At 36.3% G+C, this 25,630-nt stretch overlaps 1 protein-coding gene across 1 annotated transcript in view; it reads right to left on the bottom strand.

Moving 5' to 3' along the window:
- The window catches only part of SPTA1 (spectrin alpha, erythrocytic 1), a 115,065-nt gene that overhangs the window by 52,763 nt on the left and 36,672 nt on the right, over positions 1 to 25,630 (bottom strand). Inside the window, exons 13-20 of the mRNA XM_033093192.1 lie at positions 22,187 to 22,264; positions 21,886 to 22,041; positions 20,285 to 20,489; positions 17,808 to 17,989; positions 14,892 to 15,135; positions 12,745 to 12,867; positions 9,283 to 9,500; positions 8,232 to 8,324 (exon numbers count right to left, since the gene is read on the bottom strand). Of these exons, the coding sequence (XP_032949083.1) occupies positions 8,232 to 8,324; positions 9,283 to 9,500; positions 12,745 to 12,867; positions 14,892 to 15,135; positions 17,808 to 17,989; positions 20,285 to 20,489; positions 21,886 to 22,041; positions 22,187 to 22,264 (1,299 nt within the window). The remainder of the gene's footprint in view (positions 1 to 8,231; positions 8,325 to 9,282; positions 9,501 to 12,744; positions 12,868 to 14,891; positions 15,136 to 17,807; positions 17,990 to 20,284; positions 20,490 to 21,885; positions 22,042 to 22,186; positions 22,265 to 25,630) is intronic.

Raw genomic sequence — 25,630 nt, 5'->3', positions numbered from 1 at the left:
CGCTTTACCTATCTCACCCATCCCCTCAAGTCTCCTGCCATCTAGCAACCATCAGTTTTTTCTCTGTATCTATGAGTCTATTTCTGTTTTGTTTGTTCATTTATTCTGTTCTTTAGATTCCACATATAAGTGAGATCATATGGTATTCGTCTTTCTCAATCTGGCTTATTGCACTTATATTCTCTAGGCCCATCCATGTTGTTGCAAATGGTAAGATTTCATTCTTTTAATGGCAGGTTAATACTTCATTGTGTAAATGTACCACAATTGTTTTTATCCTATTGTCCTATTGATAGGCATTTCACTTGTTTCTTTATCTCGGCTATTGTAGTGTTGCAGCAAACATAGGGGTGCATATTTTTTTTTGGGAATTAGTGTTTTGGATTTCTTTGGATTAATACCCAGGAGTGGAATTCCTGGGTCATAAGGTAGTTCTAACTTTAGTTTTTTGAGGGACCTCCATAGTATTTTCCATAGTGGCTACATCAATTTGCAATCCCACCAACAGTGCATGAGGGTTTCCTTTTCTCCATATCCTCGGTATCACTTGTTGTTTGTTGATTTATTGATGATAGTCATTCTGACAGGAGTGAAGTAGTATCTTACTGTGGGTTTTACTTGCATTTCTCTGATGATTACTGCCATTGAGTGTATTTTCATATGTCTATTAGCCATCTGTATGCCTTCTTTGAAGAAATGTCTATTCAGATCCTCTGCTCATTTTTTAATTGGATTGCTTGTTTTTTTGGTGTTGAGTTATATGAGCCTTTTTAATATAAATTTTGGATATTAATTCATTGTCAGATGTATCATGGGCAAATATCTTCTCCCATTCACTAAGATGTCTTTTGGTTTTGTTGGTTTTAAGCCATCAGTTCTTAAAGCAGATAATTAAGGATTATACACATCAATGTTTCAGAATACTGCAGTATTATTTACAATAACCAAGATATGGAAGCAACCTGAGTGTTCAACAATGGATGAATAAACAAGAAGTGGTAATCCTACTGAATGGGAAAAGTATATCTGATAAGGGATTAATATCACAAATCTATGAAAAACTCACTCAACTCAACTCCAAAAAAACAAACGACCCAATTAAAAAATGGGCAGAGGACATGAAGAGACATTTTTCTAAAAAGGACATACAGATGGCAAACAGACATATGAAGAAATCCTCAACCTCACTAACCATCAGAGAAATGCAAATAAAAACCACAATGAGATACCACCTCACCCCAGTCAAAATGGCTATCATCAATAAATCAACAAACAACAAGTGCTGGCGCGGATGTGGAGAAAAGGGAACGCTTGTGCACTGTTGGTGGGATTGCAGATTGGTGCAGCCACTATGGAAAACAGTATGGCGGTATCTCAAAAATCTGAAAATGGAACTACCCTATGATCCAGTAATTCCACTCCTAGGTATCTATCCGGAGAAATCCAAAACTCCAATTCAAAAATCTTTATGCACTCCTATGTTTATTGCAGCACTATACACAATAGCTAAGACATGGAAACAACCGAAATGCCCATCAGTAGATGACTAGATTAAGAAACTGTGGTACATTTATACAATGAAGTATTAGGCAGCCATAAAGAAGAAAGAAATCTTACCATTTGCAACAACATGGATGGACCTAGAGAAACTTATGTTAAGAGAAATCAGTCAGACAAAGAAAGATAAGTACCATATGATCTCACTTATATGTGGAATCTAAAGAAAAGAATAAGTGAATGAACTAATCAGAAACAGTTTTGGAGACAAAGAGGAAAAACTGAGGGTTGCTACATGGGTGGGGGGGTGGGGGTAAGGAGAAAGGTGAGAGGATTAGAAAACAATCAGTAACTACAAGATGGCCACGGGGTTTTGAAAATTAATCTGGGGAACGTAATTTAGTGGTTACCAGAGGATAAAGGGGTTGGGGGGTGGGAGATGAGGGTAAGGGGGATCAAATATATGGTGATGGAAGGAGAACTGACTCTGGGTGGTGAACACACAATGTAATTTATAGATGATGTGATACAGAATTGTACCTGAAATCTATGTAATTTTACTAACAATTGTCACCCCAATAAATTTAAAAACAAAAACAAAAAAACGAGAAATGGTACATATATACAATGGAATATTACTTGGCCATCAAAAAGAATGAAATCTCTCCATCTGCAACAACATGAGACCTAGAGGATGTTGTGCTCAGTGGAGTAATTCAGACAGAGAAAGAAAATGCCATATGATTTCACTTATATGTAGAATCGACAGAACAAAATTAATGAACAAACAAAATAGAAAGAAATTCATAGATAAGAGAATATTTTGATAGTTGCCAGATGGGAGGGAAATTAAGGGGATGGGTAAAAGAAGGAATGAGATTGAGAAGTCTAAATTGGTAGTTACAAAATAGTCACAGGGATGCAAATTATACCATAAGGCATATAGTCAATATTATAATAATTATGTATGGTATCAAATGGGTACTAGATTTATTGGGGTGATGACTTTGTAAGTTATGCAAATGTCTAATCACTATGTTGTACACCCAAAACTAATATAATATTGTATGTCAACTCTAATTGAAAATAAAAAAATATTAAAAAAAACAAAGAGAATAAGAAGGAAAAATGCAAACAAAGGAAATAATAAAGACTGAAAATATAAATAAAAGGAGGAAACATGTCCCAAATAAAAGAACAGAAGAAACTTCCAGAAATGGAACCAAATGAAACAGAGCTAACCAACCTATCAGAGACAGAGTTCAGAACACTGATGATAAGAATGTTTAAGGAGCTTAGTGATGACATAAAGAAGGATAGAGGAATCGTAATGAACAACCAGTTAGAACTAAAGAATACAACTGAAATAAAGAATACACTTGAAGGAATTACCAGTAGGTTAGATGAAGCAGAGGATCGAATCAGCGACTTAGAAGACAAGTTAGCAGAGATCACTAAACGGAACAGAAAGAAAAAAGAATAAAAAACAATGAGGATGGCTTAAGAGACCTCTGGGATAACATCAAGCGCAACAACATGCGCATCATAGGAATACCAGAAGGTGAAGAGAGGAAGCAAGGAATTGAGAACATATTTGAAGTAATAATGTCCGAAAACTTCCCTAACCTGATGAAGGAAACCAACATACAAGCGCAGGAAGTGCAGAGAGTTCCAACAAGGATAAACCCAAACAGGTCCACACCTAGACACATTATAGTTAAAATGGCAAAGCTTAAAGACAAAGAGAGAATCCTAAAAGCAGCAAGAGAAAGACAGAAGGTTACATACAAGGGAACTCCCATAGACTATCAAATGATTTTTCTACAGAAACATTGAAGGCCAGGAGGGAGTGGCAGGAGATACTCAAAGTGATGGAAAACAAAGGCCTACAACCTAGATTGCTTTATCCAGCAAGGCTATCATTTAAAGTTGATGGAGAGATAAAGAGCTTCCCAGAAAAGAAAAAGCTAAAGAAATTTATTACCACCAACCCAGCATTGCAAGAAATACTAAAAGCACTTCTGTAAATAGAAGAAAGATGAAAACAGTCTAACTCCAAATTTAAAAATGTCAATAACTATGTACCTATCAATAATCACTTTAAATATAAATGGAATAAATGCTCCAATCAAGAGACAGAGGGTGGCTGAGTGGATAAGAAAGCAAGACCCTTGTATATGCTGATTACAAGCTCACCTCAGATCAAAAGACACACACAGGCTAAAAGTGACCAGTTGGAGTAAGATATTTCATGCAAATGGAAATGAGAAAAAAGCTGGATTTGCAATACTTATATCTGACAAAATAGACTTTAAAATGAAGAACATATTAAAAGACAAAGATGGGCACTATATAATAATAAAGGGATCGATCCGACAAGAGGACATAACCCTAGTAAACATCTATGCACCCAACATAGGAGCACCTAAATATATAAAACAGATATTGACTGACATAAAGACAGAGATCAACAGTAACACTATCATAATAGGTGACTTCAACACACCATGACAGCAGAGACAGGTCTTCCAGACAGAAAATCAATATGGAAACAATAGCCTTAAATAACACAATGGACCAATTGGATTTAATCAATATTTTCAGATCATTTCACTGCAAAACTGCAGAATACATGTTCTTCTCAAGCACACATGGAACATTTTCCTAGATAGACCACATGTTAGGCCACAAAACAAGTCTTGATAAATTTAAGAAAATTGAAATCATACCAACTGTCTTCTCTGACCACAGTGCTATGAAATTAGAAATCAACTACAGGAAAAAAACTGGAAGACACACAAATACATGGAGGTTGAATAACATGTTACTAAATAATGAATGGGTCAACCAGGAGATCAAGGAAGAAATCAAAAGATGTCTCGAGACAAACGAAAATGAAAACCCGACGACCCAAAAATCTATGGGATGCAGTGAAAGCAGTCCAAAGAGGGAAATTCATAGCAATGCAGGCTTACCTAAAGAAATAAAAAAAATCACTAATCAACAGTTTATCCTTACACTTAAGGGATCTGGAAACAGAACAGCAAAATAAGCCCAAACAGAGCACAAGGAAGGAGATAATAAAGGGCAGAGAGGAAATAAATGAAATAGAGTCAAAAAAATAGTATAAAAGATCAATGAATCCAAGATCTGGTTTTTAGAGAACATAAACAAAATCGACAAACTTATCATAAAAAAGAGATGACCCAAATTAATAAAATCAGAAATGGAAGAGGAGAAGTGACAACAGCCACCACAGAAATACAAAAAATTTTAAGAAATTACTATGAGCAACTATATGCCAACAAATTTGACAATCTGGAAGAAATGGACAATTTTCTAGAGGCATACAACCTTCCAAGGTTAACTTAAGAAGAAAAAGAAAACCTGAATAGACTGATTACCACCAGGGAAATTGAATCACTAATCAACAATCTCCCAACAAACAAAAGCCCTGGACCATATGGCTTTTCAGGTGAATTTTACAAAACGTTCAAAAAAAATTATCATCTATTCTCCTCAAGCTCTTCCAAAAAATCCAGAAGGAGGGAAGACTCCCAAACACTTTTTACGAAGCCCTGATCCCAAAATCAGACAAAGACACCACAAAAAAAGAAAACTACAGGCCGATATCTCTAATGAACATAGATGCAAAAATCCTCAACAAAATATTAGCAAACAGAATTCAGCACTACATTAAAAAGAGCATACACCATGATCAAGTGGGATTCATCCCTGGTATGCAAGGGTGGTTCAATATCTGCAAATCAATAAATGTGATATACCACATTAACAAAATGAAAAATAAAAATCACATGATCATATCAATAGATGCAGAAAAAGAATTTGATAAAATCCAGCAGCCATTTATGATAAAAACCCTTAAGAAAGTGGGAATAGAGGGATCATATCTCAACATAATAAAGGCCATATATGATAAACCCACAGCTAACACAGCTCAATGGGGAAAAGCTAAAACCATTCCCCTTAAGGTCAGGAACAAGTCAAGGTTGCCCACTTTCTCCACTTCTATTCAACATAGAGCTGGAAGTTCTAGCCACAGCAATCAGACAAGAAAAAGAAATAAAAGGCATCCAAATTGGTAAGGGAAGTAAAATTGTCATTATATGCAGATGACATGATACTATATAGAGAGAACCCTAAAGACTCCACCAAGAAACTATTAGAGCTGATAGATGAATTTAGTAAAGTAGCAGAATACAAAATTAATATTCAGAAATCAGTTGCATTTGTATATACCAATAATAAAACATCAGAAGGAGAAATTTAAAAAACAATCCCATTTACAATTGCTTCAAAGACTGTAAAATACCTGGGAATAAATTTAACCAAAGAAGTAAAAGATCTGTACTCAGATCTTTTACAAGACACTGAAGAAAGAAATGAAAGAAGATACAAATAGATGGAAACGCATACCACGTTCATGGATAGGAAGAAGTAATATAGTTAAAATGTCCATACTGCCTAAGGCAATATACATATTCAACGCAATTCCTATCAAACTACCAATGACGTTTTTCACAGAAACAGAACATATAATCCTAAAATTTAGATGGGACTATGGATAGCCTCAGCAATCTTGAGAAATAAGAACAAAGTGGGAGGTATAAAGCTACCTGACATCAAATTATACTACAAGGCTACAGTAATGAAAACAGCATGGTATTGGCATAAAAACAGACACATAGATCAATGGAACAGAATAGAGAGTCCAGAAATAAATCCATGCCTATATAGTCATTTAATCTATGACAATGGAAGCAAGAATGTACGGTGGGGTAAAGACAGTCTATTCAATAAATGGTGCTGGGAAACCTAGACAGACACATGCAAAAAAATGAAGCTGGACCACCTCCTTACACCATATACAAAAATAAATTCAAAATGGCTTAAAGACTTAAATGTAAGATCTGAAACCATAAAATTCCTAGAAGAAAATGTAGGAAGAAACTTCACAGACATTACCCAGAGTAAGATTTTTACTGATATATCCCCCCACACAAGGGAAGTAAGAGAAAAAACAAACGTGGGATTACATCAAACTAAAAAGTTTTTTCACAGCAAAGGAAACCATCAATAAAACAAAAAGGGATCCTACTGAATGGGAAAAGATATTTGCCAATGATATATCTTATAAGGGGTTAATATCATAAATTTATAAAAATCTCACTCAAACTCAACTCCAAAAAAATAAACAACCCAATTAAAAAATGGGCAAAGGACATGAAGAGACATTTTTCTAAAAAGGGCATACAGACATATGAAAAAATACTCCACCTCCCTAACCACCAGAGAAATGCAAATAAAAACCACAATGAGAATGGGGAAACCTCACCCCAGTCAAAATGGCTATATCAATAAATCAACAAACAACAAGTGCTGGCGCCGATGTGGAGAAAAGGGAATCCTTGTGCACTGTTGGTGGGATTGCAGATTGGTGCAGCCACTATGGAAAACAGTATGGCGGTATCTCAAAAATCTGAAAATGGAACTACCTTATGATCCAGCAATTCCACTCCTAGGTATTTATCCGGAGAAATCCAAAACTCTAATTCAAAAAACTTTATGCACTCCTATGTTTATTGTAGCACTATACACAATAGCCAAGACATGGAAACGACCGAAATGGCCATCAGTAGATGACTGGATTGAGAAACTGTGGTACATTTATACAATGGAGTATTATGCAGCCATAAAGAAGAAAGAAATCTTACCATTTGCAACAACATGGATGGACCTAGAGAACATTATGTTAAGTGAAATAAGTCAGTTGGAGAAAGACAAATACCATATGATCTCACTTGTATGTGGAATCTAAAGAAAAGAATAAGTAAATGAACTAATCAGAAACAGTTTTGGAGACATAGAGGAAAAACTGAGGGTTGCTAGATGGGAGGGGGAGTAGGGATAAAAGGGAAGGTGAGAGGATTAGAAAACAGTCGGTAACCACAAGATGGCCATGGGGTTTTGAAAACTAACTTGGGGAATGTAATCAATAATGTTGTAAAGATTTTGTAGGGTATCCGATGGACACTTGTCTCGTTAGGGAGACCACCTCAAGGATAATGTAGATGCAGTCCGGATCACTGCATTGTACACCTGAAGCTGAAGCTGAACAATAATTAATGTCAACTACAAGTTTATATATATATAAACTTGTATATGTATACATATACATACATATGTATATGTATAGGTATGTATATGTATAAATATGTATATATATATGTATATGTATATACCTACAAGAAGCGGAGTACAGCATTAGGAATAGAGACAGTGGAAATGTACTGGCTCTGTGCAATGTCAGAGGGATAGTGGATGGGAGGAAGGGGGTTCACACAGTGTGAGGGATATAAATGATAAACATCTAAGTATTACTTTGTCTTGTACACCTGAAACTAATAAAAAAAAGTAATATGGAAAACAGTAAATAATGAGCAAATAAAAGTACTGTATTGTGCACTTTAAAAAAAATAATAAAAAAATAAAAGGAATGGGAAAAACAAAAATAACACTAATCTAAAAATTCTTATGGACTAAATCTCTGAAAATGCTATGAAGATGCTACAATTTTTGCATATAAGAATCATAATTTACTATTTTTTTGCAATTGTTTCCTAGGTTACAGTAAATGAAAACCAGTAATAAAAAGAATTCCTTTTCCTCTGTTGTAGAGATAGTGATTCTTGTCATCCCTAGGGTTTTCTTACCTGGCATGCTTCTGCCTTATCCCGTAGAGCTTGCATACTGTTTCCAAATGCATTAAGATCCACTAGGAAGGCCTCATGCTTCTTTAGAAGAACCTGGATTTTTTAATGGGAAGATCATGGAAAGTAATACAGGAAGAACAGTAAGCATCCCAAGGGGGATGTTTGAAGCATTATTTTGGTTTTTTCTGATTGTTTTAATTATTGGTAAGAGACACTTTCTACTTAATATATAGATTTTTTTATACCTAAATATTCAAGTATCAAAGAAAAAAAGAAAATAACAGTTAAAAAATGAATAACAATTTCAATATATTTGCTTCAATCAACATAAAGTCAAAAGTGCACAAGCATTTTATCAACACACATCACAGCTAAAAAAGGGTACTGCTGATAATGTTAAACATTAACATAACTTTAAACATTCAGATTAAACATTAGCATAACTTTAGATGGCTATTTCAATTATTTCTAGTACTGAAAGTTTGTGAAATACTGTATTGTCTCCCCATAGGACAATGAACAAAACAAAGAAATGGATAGAAAGGGACCTTTGATTTTCTTCTTACCCCCATGTCTTCATGATTTTATTTCAATAAAGTATTTAAGATGACTATATCTTAAAACCATGATTGGTTTGTGAAATCTCAAGGTTACTTTGCGAAGTTTAAGATGGGACTAAGACAGGCATGGATCTCTGGTCATGCCTTTCTGAGTTTAGACAATCTCTGGGGAATCTATGGGTCTCCGTGGGATTAGGAAAATGTAATTTTTTTTGGTGGGGAGGGGCAGATCTCTGTCAACTCTGAGGATATTCCAGCAAATGAAGTCCAAAAGCTATCATTCTGGAAACCTCAACTAATATAACAGAACTTATTATTGTCCCACAATCTAATTTAGTACTATTTGATGAATATTAAGCAATACACAATGGAATACTACTCTGCCATAAGAAAAGATGAAATAGTGCCATTTGCAACAACATGGATGGATCTTAAGATTATTATGCTAAGCAAATGTGTTAGATTTTAAACACCTTGGGTGTCTGCCTTACCCCAGCTGCTTCTTCATCAGCCCCATAGTTAGTATTGTCTACAATAGGTTCTTTCTCTCTAATCCATGCTTCTGCTTCATGCAGGTCAGCCAGGTACTGCTGGAACCGGACATTGGCCTCAAGATCATTTTGCCGTCTAGCAGCTCGAGCCTGGAGAGACTCCATATTCTCATTCAAACTCTTCACCCTAGAGGCCACATCTTCTGCAGCAAAGTGTCCTATGGAATAGTTATAGAAAAGGTGAGTGTTACCCTCATTAACGTTCACTACACTTCAATCCTTTTGATGACCTGGGGAGAGAGGCATGAGGATGATGCTGCATGTACTCAACATGACATTTTACCTAAGTTCTTGGGAATGGAAATGCCATGAGATTAAGCATAAATAGATGCTAATGAGGGATAGATGTGTCTCTGTGGTGGTTAATTGGGTAATATGTTCTATGTTATACAGACATGAATACAAAATACCTATGTATGGGTACTGCTCAGAGTTCGAAAAACATTATTCTCTAGACTAAACAGAAAATTCAGCAGATTTACATTTCTACCCATAAAGGGCTTATTACTATAGAATTGTTCCCCACCATAAACAACTAGAAAACAGGACAAACTGCAAGACGCAATGATTTTCAGACAATAGGCAGAAGATTGTGACTCCTGAGAGAAGGGAAAAATATGAGGTACGCCCTATGACTGCCACAGTTTAAGCCTGGTGCAGTTTCTAGGCTGTAGTGCTAGGAGAGCTAATCCAAACAGAACTAGTAGTCACACTGAAGTGAGGAGACAGAGATCAGGGTTGGGGGCAGACAAGACAGCTGAGTTTGTGGAACACAGTACTGAAGAGATAGGTGTTACACAGACATGGAGTTTCGATGATATGCAAAGAGGTCCCCTAGAGTATTGGACTGGTTACTCTTAAATTTTTGCTCCCAGAATCCCTTCATAATTTAAAAAGTTATTGGGGACACTTTTAAGCTTTTGCTTGTATGGTGATATCTATGGGTAGTCACCATAACAGAAGTGAAAAAGGAAAATTCTAAAATGAATACACACACATATATGCCATAACCATTAGAAAAATGGCCTTATCATACATCATGTAGACTCCAGAAAACTTCACTGTACACTTATAAAAGAGTGTGGAGAAGGCAAATAATGTCTTAGCAACATTATGAAAACCACAAAACAAAAATTAGAGAATCATTACCATAGAATGAATATATGTGCACACACACACACACAAACACACATCACAGAACTATATCTAATAAACAATTATGAAGATAAAATGAAATCATAATAAATACACAGTTAATCCAAAGAAAGCAGAAACTAATAAACAAAGAGAAAACAAGTAGAAGATATTAGATTTAAAATTACCCATATTGATAATTGCTTTATTTTTTAGTGTTTTTTTTTTTTGGTTATTATTATTAGTTTCCAGGGTAAAAAACAACATAGTGATTAGACATTTACACGCCTTACAAAGTGGTGACCCCAACAAGTCTACTACTCATCTGACACCATACATAGCTATTACAATATCATTGACTATATTTGCTATGCTGTACTTTACATCCCATGACTATACTGCATAGATTTATATGATTTAGGAAGTGATCTCCTCAATAAGTCTAGTATCCATTTGACAGTATACATAGTTTTTACAATATTATTGACTATATTCCACATACTGTATTTTATATCCCCGTGACTATATTGTAACTACCAATTTATACTTCATAATCCCTTCACCTTTCTCACCCATTTCCCATCTAGCAACCATCAGTTTGTTCTCTGTATCTATGAGTCTATTTCTGGGTTTTTTTGTTCATTTTTTTCCTGTCCTTTAGATTCTACATATAAGTGAGATCATATGGTATTTGTCTTTCTCAGTCTGACTTATTTCACTTGGCATAATATGCTCTAAGTCCATCCATGTTGTTACAAATTGTAAGATTTCATTCTTTTGACAGAGTAATTGCTTTAAATGTGAATGGTCTAAATGCTCCAATTAAAAGGAAGAGATCATCAGATTGCAAAGCTCACAGACACAGAAAGCAGTTTTGTGGTTACCGGAGGGTAAGGGGGGAAGGGTGGTAAAAGGATAAAGGAGGTCAAGTATAAGGTGATGAAAGGAGATTTGACTTTGGGTGGTGAACATGCAATGCAATATACAGATGACATATTATAGAATTGTACATTTGAAACCTGTATAATTTTATTAACCAATGTCATTTAATAAATTTAATTTAAAAAGTCTAATTATTTGCTCTCTATAAGAAATCTGCTTTAAATACAAAGAAACAGAGTACAAGCAAAAGGACGGAGAAACATACATTGTGCAAACATGAATCAAAGACAGAGTGGCTATGTTAAAGTCACACTAAATAGCCTTTGGGGGTAAAGAGAATTATATCATAATGTTAAAGATTTAAATTCATCAAGAAGACATAACAAGTCTAAATATATATGCATGCAATAACAGGGTTTCAAAATACATGAAACAAAAACTGATAGAATTGAAAAGAGAAATAGGTAAAATCCACCATTACAGCGGGAGATTTCAAGAAAAAAAAACAAGTCACTATAGTAAAATAGGAATCCCAAATAAACATTTTTCAGTTTGAATAACTGAACTGAGATCTGAATTTTTGTTCAGGAATCTTAATTTTACACCATATTTTTGATAGCTGGATACTGGCTGGCAGCAGTTTATTTTTAAATCAATGGAAGGAAAATCCCAATGAAATCTACATTGCTTATAACACACCTGGTATATGATGTTTGGTTCTGAACATTACATTTAAGCAGTAAGGGTTTCTGAAGATGGGAAACCAGGAGGAGGAGAAGCATTGAGACTATATAAAGAAATGGTGCTATTTACCATAAAGACTATAAGACACTGGAAACATAAAACATGTCTTCACAGATTTGGAAGTTCCCATATGGGAAAAGGATCTGAGTTGTTTTATGGAGTTTTGTAACAAATCCTGAATTCTGTGACTTCTACAAAAAAAATCATATTCATCATTAAGTTAATATGTTTTATATTTGCTGAGGCTAGACTCTGGGTGGTGATCACACAATGTGATATATGGATGATGTATTATAGAATTGTACACTTGAAACCTATGTAATTTTAGTAACTATTGTCACCAAAAAAATTTTAATTAAAAAATAAAATAAAATGAAATGAAAAAAGATAACATATTTTATGTTAATAATTGTGGATTTATAGAAAAATAGGAATGAGTGGCTAATGAGGTAGGGAGTTTTCTGTTATTGGAATGTACAAACAACACTATATGTGTCAGAAACACCCAAAGGGAATTTTTACATTGGATGAGAAGGTAGATCAGATATCTTTAAATTCCCTTGAAGCCCTAAAGTTGAACAAACTTCATCCCATAAGTTTGGCATAGGGATGATTGTTATACCCAATCTGAATCATACTTACCTTCCTCTACCATTTTGTTGCCCCTCTTCGTTATCAGTTGGATGTGTATCTCATGGCTGGCAATGTCAGCCTGGATGACTTGGTGTCTGTTCAGAAGATTCTTGGAAGCAATCAGGTCCTTGCCTGCAGAGAAAAATAATTTCAAGGTCTGGTATTGTTCTAATATAAGGCTATTCTACTCCTTTATAACTCTTGGACCTACATTTTCTTTCCTTTGAGGTTTAATCATTATGTGGGCTTTCTGACATGTATATCACTTGTCTGAATTAAATCTGTTCAATTTTATTCTTCCCCATGCCTCTTTGTACTAAGAAAATTCAATTTATTATTCCACAAAAGATAATAAATAAATCACTATTATCTTTGGAAGGTAGGTAGAAAGGCAAGTAACTTCAACCCAAACTTCCAATATTATGCAACCAATTTTCTTTTAGAATATTGTGGTGTAAAAATCAGTATCTTCCACTCCTAGTTTCTATGGGTGTCAGGAAGTTATTAAATTCTCTAAACTTAAGATTTTTTTCACCATAAATGTAGCAGTGTTACCTGTTTTGCTTGTAAGGATTAAAAATAACTTATAAAAAATGCCTCACTCATTGCTTAACACAAACAAGCACATTATAAATACTATGTGTTTTTCATTTCCTCCATCTTCTAAGATCTCAAGTTCATTCTCCCTTCCTCCCATCCACATTTCACCTTTCTTTCCTCCAAAAATTTCTTCCCTATACTTCACACTAAGTGCTCTCCAGAAACTTTCTATGCCTGTCCAAACTTCAAAGAGATCTTTTCTCTTCTAGGATGTTTTCCCAAACTAGCCTTCCATTGTCACAATTGTCTAGTCCCACATAGATGTTCCCAATACATTCATACTAAGTTTGCATTATATTCATGTGCACCTTTTTTTCTATATTTCAATGCAAGTGTCCCAGCACTGGTAAAGGTAAACTGATAGCTTCCAAAGGAAAGGAAAAATCTGTTTTATCTGCTACTTCACCCCCTTTATCTTTGTAATAGTTATAAAAGGGAGCCCCTGACAATATAGACAAAAAACCCTTGGTACCTCAAACACTAACCATGGCTATTGAATCAAGGACCCTGGCAATAACTTAAGTTAGAGCAAGTAAAAAGGTGAGTACTCTAGCTCTACCCAGAGGCCTTAAATTCATGGCACTGTTCATGTCTGGTTTTAGGAGATTGTGTAGAGCATATAAAATGTATTATATATGTTGGATTGAGGTTTGCAAAACAAGTTGTTTACTAGTAGGGACAGGAGTATGACCACACATGTGTGAGACTGATAAGAGTAAAGTAAAAAACATGTTTTTGTGTGAAAGTGAGCATAACAAAATTGAGTGGTAAACACATTTACCAAGCAACTTCTGGTTATCATCTAAGAGATAAAAATCTCCTGGAAAACCACTTCTGGTTATCACCTAAGAAATAAACAAGTCCAAGGAAAAGAGGATAAAAGCAGAACTCCAGAGCAATACTGTGAGCAGTCTAACTGGGCGTCGTGGCTTAAGACCCTCTGTGAGGCGCTGAGCCAGACAATATCTGACAGAGTCATCTGCGAGTAGCAAGCTGCGATACTCTGGGACTCTCCAAAGTTCTTCCTTGCAAGACCAGCTTGCCTCAGACCCATCGTGGGCCCAGTTGTCGCTCCCGGACCAGGGACCTTCACCACCTCAGATGACTCTGGGACTTGGTTCATTATTAAATTTTATTCTATTCTGTATAACCTTCCGTGCTTACCAGAGCATTGGCCTCTGGAGGAACATTGGCTCCCAAATAAAGCTGTGTGACTCACTCTATCTGAACCTGTGTGCCAGTGCATTATTCCCCACTCACGTCACTAGTACCATGCAGGGACGTAGGGCCCTGCAGAGGAGTTAAAGTCCCCTTGACTTTCAGGAATAGACTGAAATATAGCAGACTGCCTTTACAGGCGCTCGTGACAGAGGTAAACTTTTAAGTATGAATTTTTAAAAAAATATTCTTGTGGAAGATTGGAAACATTTTCATGAGTCAGAGAGGAAAGAGCTGAGTACAAACTTTGCTCCTGCACTACTGTATTCCAGATCTGTCAAAAAATCTGTAGACCGTGGCACACTCCTTATGGCTCAGCTTGCCCAGGCTTTACTAACCAAGATAGGTGGAAGCTGCTGAAGGTTCAGTCTCTTGGATCCAGGCTTCCTCATCCTCTGTGTCTCTGCAAATCTGCTGCAGGTCGAGAAGGTCAATGAGCTTCTTCTTCCGGGTAGCCAGTGGCTCTTTCAGGGCTTCAAACCTGGACACCAGTTTCTCTTGCCTTGCACGTATGTCCCCAGCATCAGGATGGCCTGTTTCTTCAAAATATGTCACCAAGTCTGTGAGGGTGTCTACCTGATCCTGAGGGAGTAAGTGAATGGGTGTCAGGAAATTACATCATTTAGTAGAAAAGGATGGAGTTCGGTATGGGGAGGCCATGGAGAGAATCAAATCCCGTATGCACTATGTTAGGACTTCTAATCAAATCAATGAAATAGAATGGGAGGGGTTACTACACTGAGGACCATTTCATCAAGCTAAGAAAGCTATTTACAAGAAAATAGTTTTCAAACCATATTTCAGAAAAGACAATATATTTACAAAGTGTAGCAAGGAAATCAGAGAAACCAGAACTACAGAGCTTTAATTGTTTGGGAGTATTGATAAGTTGTGGCCCTAAGGAAAATGGAGGGGGAGGGGTGACGGGGGGTGGCTTCTTCAATCACAATTCCCCTTTTAGCCTCTTCCTCTCCTTTTAAAGTTAGCTATAACTGTAACTAACATGGAAACTTCTGAGACTTAAGTTTGTTGCATAGCAGGAACAATGCCTATGAGATGAAATGTGATGTTACAAAACAAATGTCAGAACCTCAGAAAGAAATGCAAAGGTACTGCCTTGGTCACACCCAGTTGTGTGAACTGGAATAAATCAAAGACCCGATTTGGACTGTATCTGAGAAAGAAAGAATACAGAAATAGGGTTTCAAAATATCTTCCTGGAAATAAAATTTTAATTGTATTTCTATATGCTAAAACAGATACAGGAGATGCATTTCACCTTTATTAGTGAAATCAACTATAAGTGGCCTGGCAGAAGGACACTACACAGGACTTTTGTTTGCTTATTTTCTTTTTGTTGTGGTGGGGAGAGGTAGTACAAAAGAGAAGTTCTTCAGGAGGTAGATGAACAGTAGGCATTGGTTTTACTTATTCTATTTTGATATCCAATTCTCAACCTCTAAAGTGTTTGCTCTATCTCTTCTCAATTTGGAACAAACCATTAACTATCAATAGTTTCTTTTTTTTTTTTTAATTTATTTTTAATTTATTGGGGGTGACAATTGTTAGTAGAATTACATAGATTTCAGTTGTGCAATTCTGTATCACATCATCCATAAATCACACTGTGTGTTCACCACCCAGAGTCAGCTCCCCTTCCATCACCGTACATTTGATCCCCCTCACCCTCATCCCCCACCCCCCAACCCCCTTAATAGTTTCTTAAAACATATACTCACTTCTCCACAAAAAAATTAAAGGCTCCGTAAATAATTAAAGTTAATATCTCTCACTAGCCAACTGTTTTCATTTCTTAGGATTAATTAACTAACTTTAACTTTGGAAAGCATCATAGTGTAACAGAGAGATTTTAAAACATCTTTATTATCATCATCATTATGGATCCACTGTACTATCTGAAAACCTCTAATGTTGTGCAAGATGCCCCAGACTGAGAAGACAGAAGACTTGGCTTCTATTCTTGGCTGCCAGTCACTTGACATTTTATTTTGGGAAAGCTCTTTCACCTGTTTTAATTTTAGTTTTCTCATTTATATAGTAAGAATTTTGACCTAGAGTGCATTTAAGATTTTTTTCAAATTTAATAGTCCATACTTAAAATATATTTTGTCTTTATATTAGCCTCTACTCTACTTAGGAGAACCAATTCCTGGTGGTTGGATGCCCTAGCTTTCCAAAATAAGGTCTTTTATTTATTATATTTATTATGTATTTACACATGCTCTTTCTCTTTGTATGTTTTTATTTACCTTTCACCAAATCTTATTTTGCCCCTCCTTTGAAAATCTGTTCCAAACTCTTCCTTCAAAGCTGTCTTTATACAGTTTTAGTTTTCCTACCTCTAGCATTTTATGTTATTTCAAATTCCATCAAACCATTTTCAGAGCTGTGTAATTGAATAGGTTTGTCTTATTTGTTTTTTGTAGATTATTTTATCTTTCTTATTACACCCAAAGTGACCAAAAAGCAGAAATCATGGAAGTGTATTTTAACTAGACAGATTAGTGAGACCTTCCAGGAAACAGCAGAATTATTTTTTAAACACAAGCTAGGATTCCTAGGGTTGAGAAATTGAGTCAACTGGAAGTGGATTTCTACTGAGTTTTCCAGAAACTCACATACAGTATCTATACTCTAGAAACTTACTAGATAAATTTATTTTAAATAACAGTCTGGCAGGTGCCAGGGGAATAATCCTGAAGCTAAGAGCCTAGACAGCTGCACCATAGTGTTAATTTTCTCTGTTAAGTCACTTTAAAAGTATAGATGTCAATTTTTCTTAACTAAGAAAATGGTAGGATTAAAGATACGTTCAAGCTTTGACTTGCAGAATGCCAGAACAGAAACAGGCAATTTTATCTAAAGCCTTATTTTAAAGGTGAGGACATAAAGGTAGGAAAAGGTGAAAATACATACCAAAGATCACATAACTAGTAAATGACAGGCTATATATAAAACCCAGCCTTCTGGATTGAGAGTGCAGTGTTATATTTAGAAGAGTAAATAAAGTCTTATATCAGACATGGGGTTCTGACAAGAGACAACAGGCAACCAGGAGAATGTCTGGTTTAGAAGAAATATTGGGAAGAGGCTGTTTACTAACTAAAAGATTTGAATTTTTATCTTTAGTTTCTTGATCTCTTCCTCTTTTAAAAATAATTATTCATTATAAGTTTTCTCAGAGCATATCCAGGTGTGTTGGCCTACAACTGGTCAAAGAGCTAGGAACAAACCTGATGAGCAGCCACACCAGACTCCAAGAGGATATGTTTCCTGAGTAGATTCTGTACATCCGCCAGGCCTTTCCCATAATCCTCAGAGGTAGCCTGCCACTCCACCTCCTCTAGCCAGCGCTTCAGGTCTTCGGCATTATTTTCAAATTGTAGCTGCTGGTTAGCTTCATACAACTGGGTCCCTGGGGGAAGACATTAAGTATATGACAGTTACCATAACTGCTCCTCATTCCACAATAACAAACCTTTCATCAACTTAAACAGCAATATAGTAATTTGATATCTGATGGAAAAAATATAACTGTATCACATGTGATTATACAAAAAAGTCACCTCAAATTTGTAGAATTTGGTGGTATTTGTTTTTGAATACAGCAGTGTTCTCAAAACAAAGATAAACAATAGTTCATTACCCAGAGAATGTGTTAGATTTTTTTGTTTAGTCTTATATATGAGGATGGACAATTAAATTTGCAAACTTTCTACCGTGCACTTACATGGTGGAAAGTTTGCGAACTTAATTGTCTGAATTTCGTGTGTGTGTGTGTGTGTGTGTGTGTGTGTGTGTGTGTGTGTCTAATTAAAATTTATTGGGGTGACATTTCTCCATAGATGGCATACAGATGGCCAAAAGACATATGAAAAGATGCTCAACATCACTAATCATCAGAGAAATGCAAATCAAAACCACAATGAGATATTACCTCACACCTGTTAGAATGGCTATCATCAACAAGACAAATAATGACAAGTGTTGGTGAGGCTGTGGAGAAAAAGGAACCCCATACACTCTTGGTGGGGATGTAAATTGGTACAACGCTATGGAAAGCAGTATGGAGAATCCTCAAAAACTAAGAATAGAATTACTTAGTAATAGATTACCCAGCAATCCCTCTCTTGGGTACCTACCCAAAAAATCTGAAAACATTTATCTGTAAAGATATATGTGCTCTGATGTTCATTGCAGCTTTATTTATGGTGGCCAAGACATGGAAACAACCAAGGTGTCCTTTGATAGATGATTGGATAAAGAAGATGTAGTGTACATACACTACGGAATACTACTCTGCCATAAGAAAAGATGAAATAGTGCCATTTGCAACAACATGGATGGACCTTAAGATTATTATGCTAAGCGAATGTGTTAGATTTTAAACACCTTGCGTATTTTCACATGTCATTTCTTGCTTTCTATTGAGTCCTCCTTTTCAAAAGGATTCCAACCCAAATGGTGCACATTCCAAGAGAAATACAAAACTTGGGCTTGGCTCTATTTGAAAATTTGAAGTATCTTTTTATAAATGTCTCTCTCAAAACTTTGCTGGCCCCCCACTTGAAGACTGTTCTTCATCACAAAACATGCCCCACCATTTTCTCTTCCAGCAAATGTATTAATTGTGCACACTGTTCTCATATAAACTCTTTATAGCAATTATTTGCATTATTTCTGCAAAACAATTACTCTAACTCATGATGTGGAGTAGAAGTGATTTCTTATTGTTATACAGTCAAGTTGGATTTTTTTTTCCTAAGCTAAAAATCAGAATGACATCCAACAGAATCAATACGATATATCTCTTCTATAATCAGAGCAGAATCATTTTATAACAAGGAGAATATTATTAACAAGAGAACCTCATTATTTGTGTGAATTATGATAATTGATTAATTGTCCACAGTAAGAGGTGAGGTTAAATGTTAATAGAGACATTCAAGTAGATATGTGGGAATTTTTTTCTATTTTAGATTTTCCTTTTTTTAATACTAAAGTTTATTGGGGTGACAATAGTTAGTAAAGCTACATAGGTTTCAAGTGTATAATTCTGTAATGCATCACCTATATATCACATTGTGTGTTCACCATCCAGAGTCAGTTCTCCTTCCATCATCATATATTTCAACTCATTTACCCTCTTCTACCACCCCCTTCCCGCTCACCCTCTGGTAACAATTTTTTAAGAGCTTACAGCAGAGCCTGAACACTTTAACATAGGTGAAAAAAATAATAAGTCATCAAGCCCTACTTATAAGAATGAAAATATTGTAGGAACATCACATGCGGCACCAACAATCCTTTAATGTTTAATTTACTAACTTGGGTCATAATGTCTTACCTTGTTTATAGAACCAAAATAGGTAAAACCTAATTTAAGGACACTAGTTTTAGGTACATAGTCAACAAAGAATTCATTGTCCCTGAGTAGTCAAGAAAAAAATTTTTTCAATGGAAAAAACTGGAAGAAATAAAAAAATAGTTTCAGTTTTAAAAATCTACATACATGAAGAAAACATTAAATTGTATAAATATATAGTGTGATGAATTTAGGTTGAATTTTTAAAACTTCTTGACCAATAAAGAAAATGTGGGGAAGCATTTCTTCTCATAGAGGTCACCAGGTAAATTCAAGGAGGTAAAGACAAAAATGGTAGGTTTCAGAATTTAGGATTAGCCTTTCAACAAAAATTCTGCTTCTAACCTCTCTGCGCTGTAGCCTCCAGCAATTCCTTCCAGAGGCTGGTCACTTCACTCACACGAGCAGCTACCCTGTCAGAGGCATAGTGACCACACTCAATCATCTCCTGGCCAGTTTTCTCTAGGTTATTGAGTAGGATCTCATTAGCTGCCAATTCTTCTTCAAAGACTTGCTGCTTTTGAACCCGGCTCTTCAAGTTCTGTGTATCCTGAGACAAGTTGAACAAATAAAATGAAACCATTACTTGAAGAGTGAGGGGCAAACATGTTGAGGACAGAGGTTACTTCTCACTATAAATCTAACTGTATTAAGAACATAGAAGGGAGAACTGTCCTTTTGCAAATACAGAGCCAGAGAATGCTTAGGAAACTCATCTGACCAATACTTCCTTCTATACACATGAAAGACATAGCTAATCAAGCTCTGCATTTATTTCTGCTGAGCCTGGATATGGCCTGAAGATCACTTTTTTAATTTAACTACATTCAATATTATTTTATATTAGTTTCAGGAATACAGCATAGTGGTTAGACATATATGTAATTTACAAAGTGATTCTATGTTGTAATTTCCATCCCTGTGACTATTTTGTAACTATCAATTTGTACTTCTTAATCCCTTCACCTGCCTCCTAACTCACTTATATGTGAAATATAAAGAACAAAATAAAATAAAGATCATTTTGAATATTGACACTTCATGCAAGAAATAACAATCAATCAGAGCCGTCATGAAGGATGAAAATTATTTTCCATTCCTGTCCTAGTATAGGCATCATTCATCCTTTTGCCCATAAAGAGAAAATCTGTTTACCCTAAATGCACTGGAACCATAACTCTTCTAGTGAATACAAGCACACAGTGCTGAGTTTTATAGAATAAAAGGTATAGATAAGGTTCTCATAGCTCTATAAAGATATAAGAATAAAAAGAATAGAGGTATACATTTAAGACTAAATGATAATTCATAAACTTTCCAAAGTAAGACAAACTAAAACAGAAGAGGGAGAAAATTCAAGCCCTTCTCCAAAAGTCATGCCTCTAACCCTTACGTTAAACTGCCTAGTAAACAACTGGATAACTTTGGGCAACCGACTTCATAATTCATATCCCTAGTTTCCTCATCTATAAAATTAGGAAATGTTCTCTTCCAGGTGCAAAACTGTATAAGTTTATATTATATCCAGCACTTAGGTGACTTTTGTTACCTGAGTTCCAAGTAGCTTTCAGTGAATTTGAATGTACATTAAAATTAAACACAATGTTTTTCTACAATAAGGGTGCAGGGGGGCGCAGAAGACATGATAAAGAGACAACAAGCAGCTAAATATAGTCCTTCCCTTATCCCATTCTATTAAAGACCATTGAAAATTGTCCCAGAGAAAAAGGATGATGGGAAGCAGGGTATAGGAAAATAAGAAACTAGATTCTTGGCTCTTAACTAAATATATAGCGTTAGGGGACTCATGCCCTTCTCTGAGACTCTGTTTCCTCATCTAAAAAGAGGCTTACCAGCTGAATGCTATGGTCCTTTCAGCTCCAAAACTCTAATTCCATGACTCTAAATCCTGATAAATACGTCCAGGGCTGGAAAACCCTGCCTACCTTGTAATCTTCATCATCTGCCAACTTTTTCTTCTTGTTGATCCAGTTCTTCAGGTCATCTGAGTCCTGATACAGTTTCTGCAGAAGTAATGAATCCTCCAGCAATCTGCGTCGAGTGGCAGCCCTTTCACGTAGGGCATCCCGCCGGGCCAATAGCTGCAAAACCATGAGCAAACTTATTATTAGGAAACCAAATGTGGACACATGAGCTCCACTGCCCACATTGGTCACCATGCCCCTAACACTTTCCCTGAGTCTGGTGCACAGACAGGCAGATACACATCTGAACCCTTGAACATACTCCATCCCGGATAGCCGCAATATTCTTTGAATCATAATGATCATTGTCAATCAGTTTGGTTGCAGTCTTGTCTAACGTCTGAAAAAAAAAACAAAGAACAGGGTTATTTTCCCTCAGTGGCCACCAAGTATGTGGCCACAGTTTCACTAGTTGTTTACACAATGGAATATGACTCTGCCATAAGAAAGGTGAAATAGTGCCATTTGTAACAACATAAATGGATCTTTTTTTAAAATAAAAGTTTATTGGGGTGACAAGTGTCAGTAAAGTTAAACAGGTTTCAGATGTACAATTCTGTAATACATCATCTATATATCACATTGCGTATTCACCACCCAGAGTCAGTTCTCCTTCTATCACCACATATTTGATCCCTTTTACCCTCATCTACAACCCCTCTTCCCCTTTACCCCCTGTTAACCACTAATCTATTGTCTGTGTCTATGAGTTTTTGTTTCTTCATTTGTTTCTCTAGTTCTTTTGATGGTTTTATTTTATATATCACATATCAGTGAAATCATATGGTTCTCTACTTTTTTCTGTCTAACTTATTTCTCTTAGCATAGTAATATCAGGAACCATCCATGTTTTCTTGTGGCAGAATGGTATTCCTTTGTGTATATACACCACGACTTCTTTATCCAATCATCTATCGAAGGACATTTTGGTTGTTTCCATGTCTTGGCCGCCATAAATAAAGCTGCAATGAACATTGGAGCACATACATCTTTACGAATAAGTGTTTTCAGATTTTTGGGTTAGATACCCATGAGAGGGATTGCTGAGTCATATGGTAATTCTATTCTTAATTTTTTGAGGAACCTCAACACTGCCTTCCATAGCGGCTGCACCCAATCTGCATTTCCACCAAGAGTGTATGAGGATTTCTTTTTCTCCACAGTCTCTCCAACACTTGGTATTATTTGTCTTGTTGATGATAGCCATTCTAACAGGTGTGAGGTAATATCTCATTGTGGTTTTGATTTGCATTTCTCTGATGATAAGTGATATTGAGCATCTTTTCATATATCTATTGGCCATCTGTATGTCCTCTTTGGAGAAATGTCTCTTCAGGTCCTCTGCCCATTTTTTAACTGGATTGGTTTTTTTGTTGTTGTTGAGTTGTATGAGTTCCTTAAAAATTTGGGTATTAACCCCATATTGGAGGCATTGTTTGCAAAAATCTTCTCCCATTTTGTTGGTGCAATATACAGACTTAATGCAATCCCCATCAAAATCCCAATGGCAATTTTTAAAGAAATAGAACAAAAAAATCATCAGACTTATATAGAACCACAAAAGACCCAAATAGAAAAAGTAATCCTAAGAAAAAAGAACAATGCTTGAGGTATCACACTCCCTGACTTCAGCTTGTACTACAGGACAGCAATAATCAAAACAGCATGGTATTGGCAGAAAAAACAGACACATAGAAAAATGGAATAGAATTGAGAACCCAGAAATAAACCCACATAAATATGGACAGATAATTTTTGACAAAGAAGGCAAAAAAATACAATGGAGAAAAGACAGACTCTTCAATAAATGGTGCTGAGAGAATTGGAAAGCCACATGCAAAAAATGAAACTAGACTGCTATCTTTACCATGTACCACAGTTAACTAAAAATGGATCAAAGACTTAAACATAATACTGGAAACAGAGGACGTCATCAAAATGGCTGCGTGAGGTTAGCTCTGGAAATCTCCCCTGGAATTTACAACAAATTAAACAGCTATTACTATACAAAGGACTCCCTGCACAGCAGACAGGCAAGATGAAGAGGCTCACTATGGAATTCACCTAAAGGTAGGCAAATAGCATGAGCAGGGGAGGAGGGAAAGGAGAAGGCCGGAGACGGAGCCCCACGGGAGCAGGACGCAGACCTAGCTCAGTGCTCCGAGCTCGGTGCATTTTGGAACTATCGCAGCTGTGGGAGAGGGAAGAACTCAGACTGCTAGGGCTCCGCTTATGGCCCAAAGGGCTGAGGGGACAGCATATAACACGGCTGAACCCAATGCTCACGGCAGAGACCTTGGAGCAAAAACTGAGGGAAGAAGGCTGAAATGGTGGTTGAAACCCTCACTGCTGCAGAGAATGGAAGCTTTAGGCAATGAGACTAGCCACCCCTCCCTACCCTCCCCGAGCTCTCCCTGCCCCCACCTGCCCAGTGCTAGAAGTGGAACAGTAGCAGTGTCAGATCAAAAGAACACCATATTTGCAGTTCTGAGAACTATGGTCTGCAGACAAAGATTCGCAGCCCAACTAGTTCCGGCAAAGGGGAGGGAGCTGTGGAAGCAGGACTGGCTGTGGTGGTGGTCTGGCAATTGCTCTGGGCCACCTCTCACAACTCATTCCACCCCTATCCCCACCTATCTGGGTGGATCCCTGCAGGAGTAAACAGAACTGCGGAAAAACACAGGCTCTCTCCGCATCCCCACAGGGACACGGTGCCCTATGACCCAGGCGAACTGTTAACAGAGGAAACCTCACTTTCCAGGGAATCCTTCCATTGTGTGACAAGCTGGAATAGTGCAGAGAAAACATAGCACTACAGTGTGAGAGAGAAAAAAGGACTGCAGTCGGAGAGAAAATAAAACATTCTACCAACACGTACTGGAAAACAAAAGAAAGACTTCTTCCTATCAACCTGTTGCAGAACCCACTCCTGTAGATGTCTAGGGAAATAAATAATAAATCAGTAATTGCCATTAATAACCAAGACAACAAGACAAGTCTCCAGAAAAGGAACTTAAAGATATGGAAATATGTGACTTAAATGACAGAGAATTCAAGATTGCTGTTCTGAAAAAAACTCAATGAGATGCAAGAAAACACAAAAAGGCAGTTTAATGAACTCAGAACACAATCAAAGAGCAACATGAGCATTTTACCAAAGAGATTGAAATTTTAAAAAAGAGCCAAATAGAATTTCTGGAGATTAAGGACTCAAAGGAAGAAATTAAGAATGAAATAACCAGCTTAGGAAGCAGAGTTGACAAGATGGAGGAAAGAATCAGTGACATCGAAGATAGAAACTTGGAAATGACAAGGATGGAAGAAGAAGGAGACTTGAGACTTAAAAGAAATTAAAGAACTCTATAAGAACTTTCTGACTCCATCAGAAAGAGCAATATTAAAATAATGGGCATTCCAGAAGGAGAAGAAAGAGAGAAGGGAACAGAGAGTATATTCAAACAAATAGTTGATGAGAACTTCCCAAACTTGTGGACAGAACTGGATCCTCAAATCCAAGAAGCAAATAGAACACCTAATTACCTCAACCCCAACAGGCCTTCTCAAAGGCATATTGTATTGAAGCTGTCAAAAATCAATGACAAAGAAAGAATCCTCAAGGCAACCAGGGAAAAGAAGATGGAAACCTACAAAGGAAAGCCAGCCCATTAGAATATCATCAGATTTTTCAGCTGAATCTCTACAAGCC

Source organism: Rhinolophus ferrumequinum, chromosome 22 (assembly GCF_004115265.2).
Source record: "Rhinolophus ferrumequinum isolate MPI-CBG mRhiFer1 chromosome 22, mRhiFer1_v1.p, whole genome shotgun sequence".
NCBI lineage: Eukaryota > Metazoa > Chordata > Mammalia > Chiroptera > Rhinolophidae > Rhinolophus > Rhinolophus ferrumequinum.
This window is presented reverse-complemented; position numbering and strand designations above follow the sequence as displayed.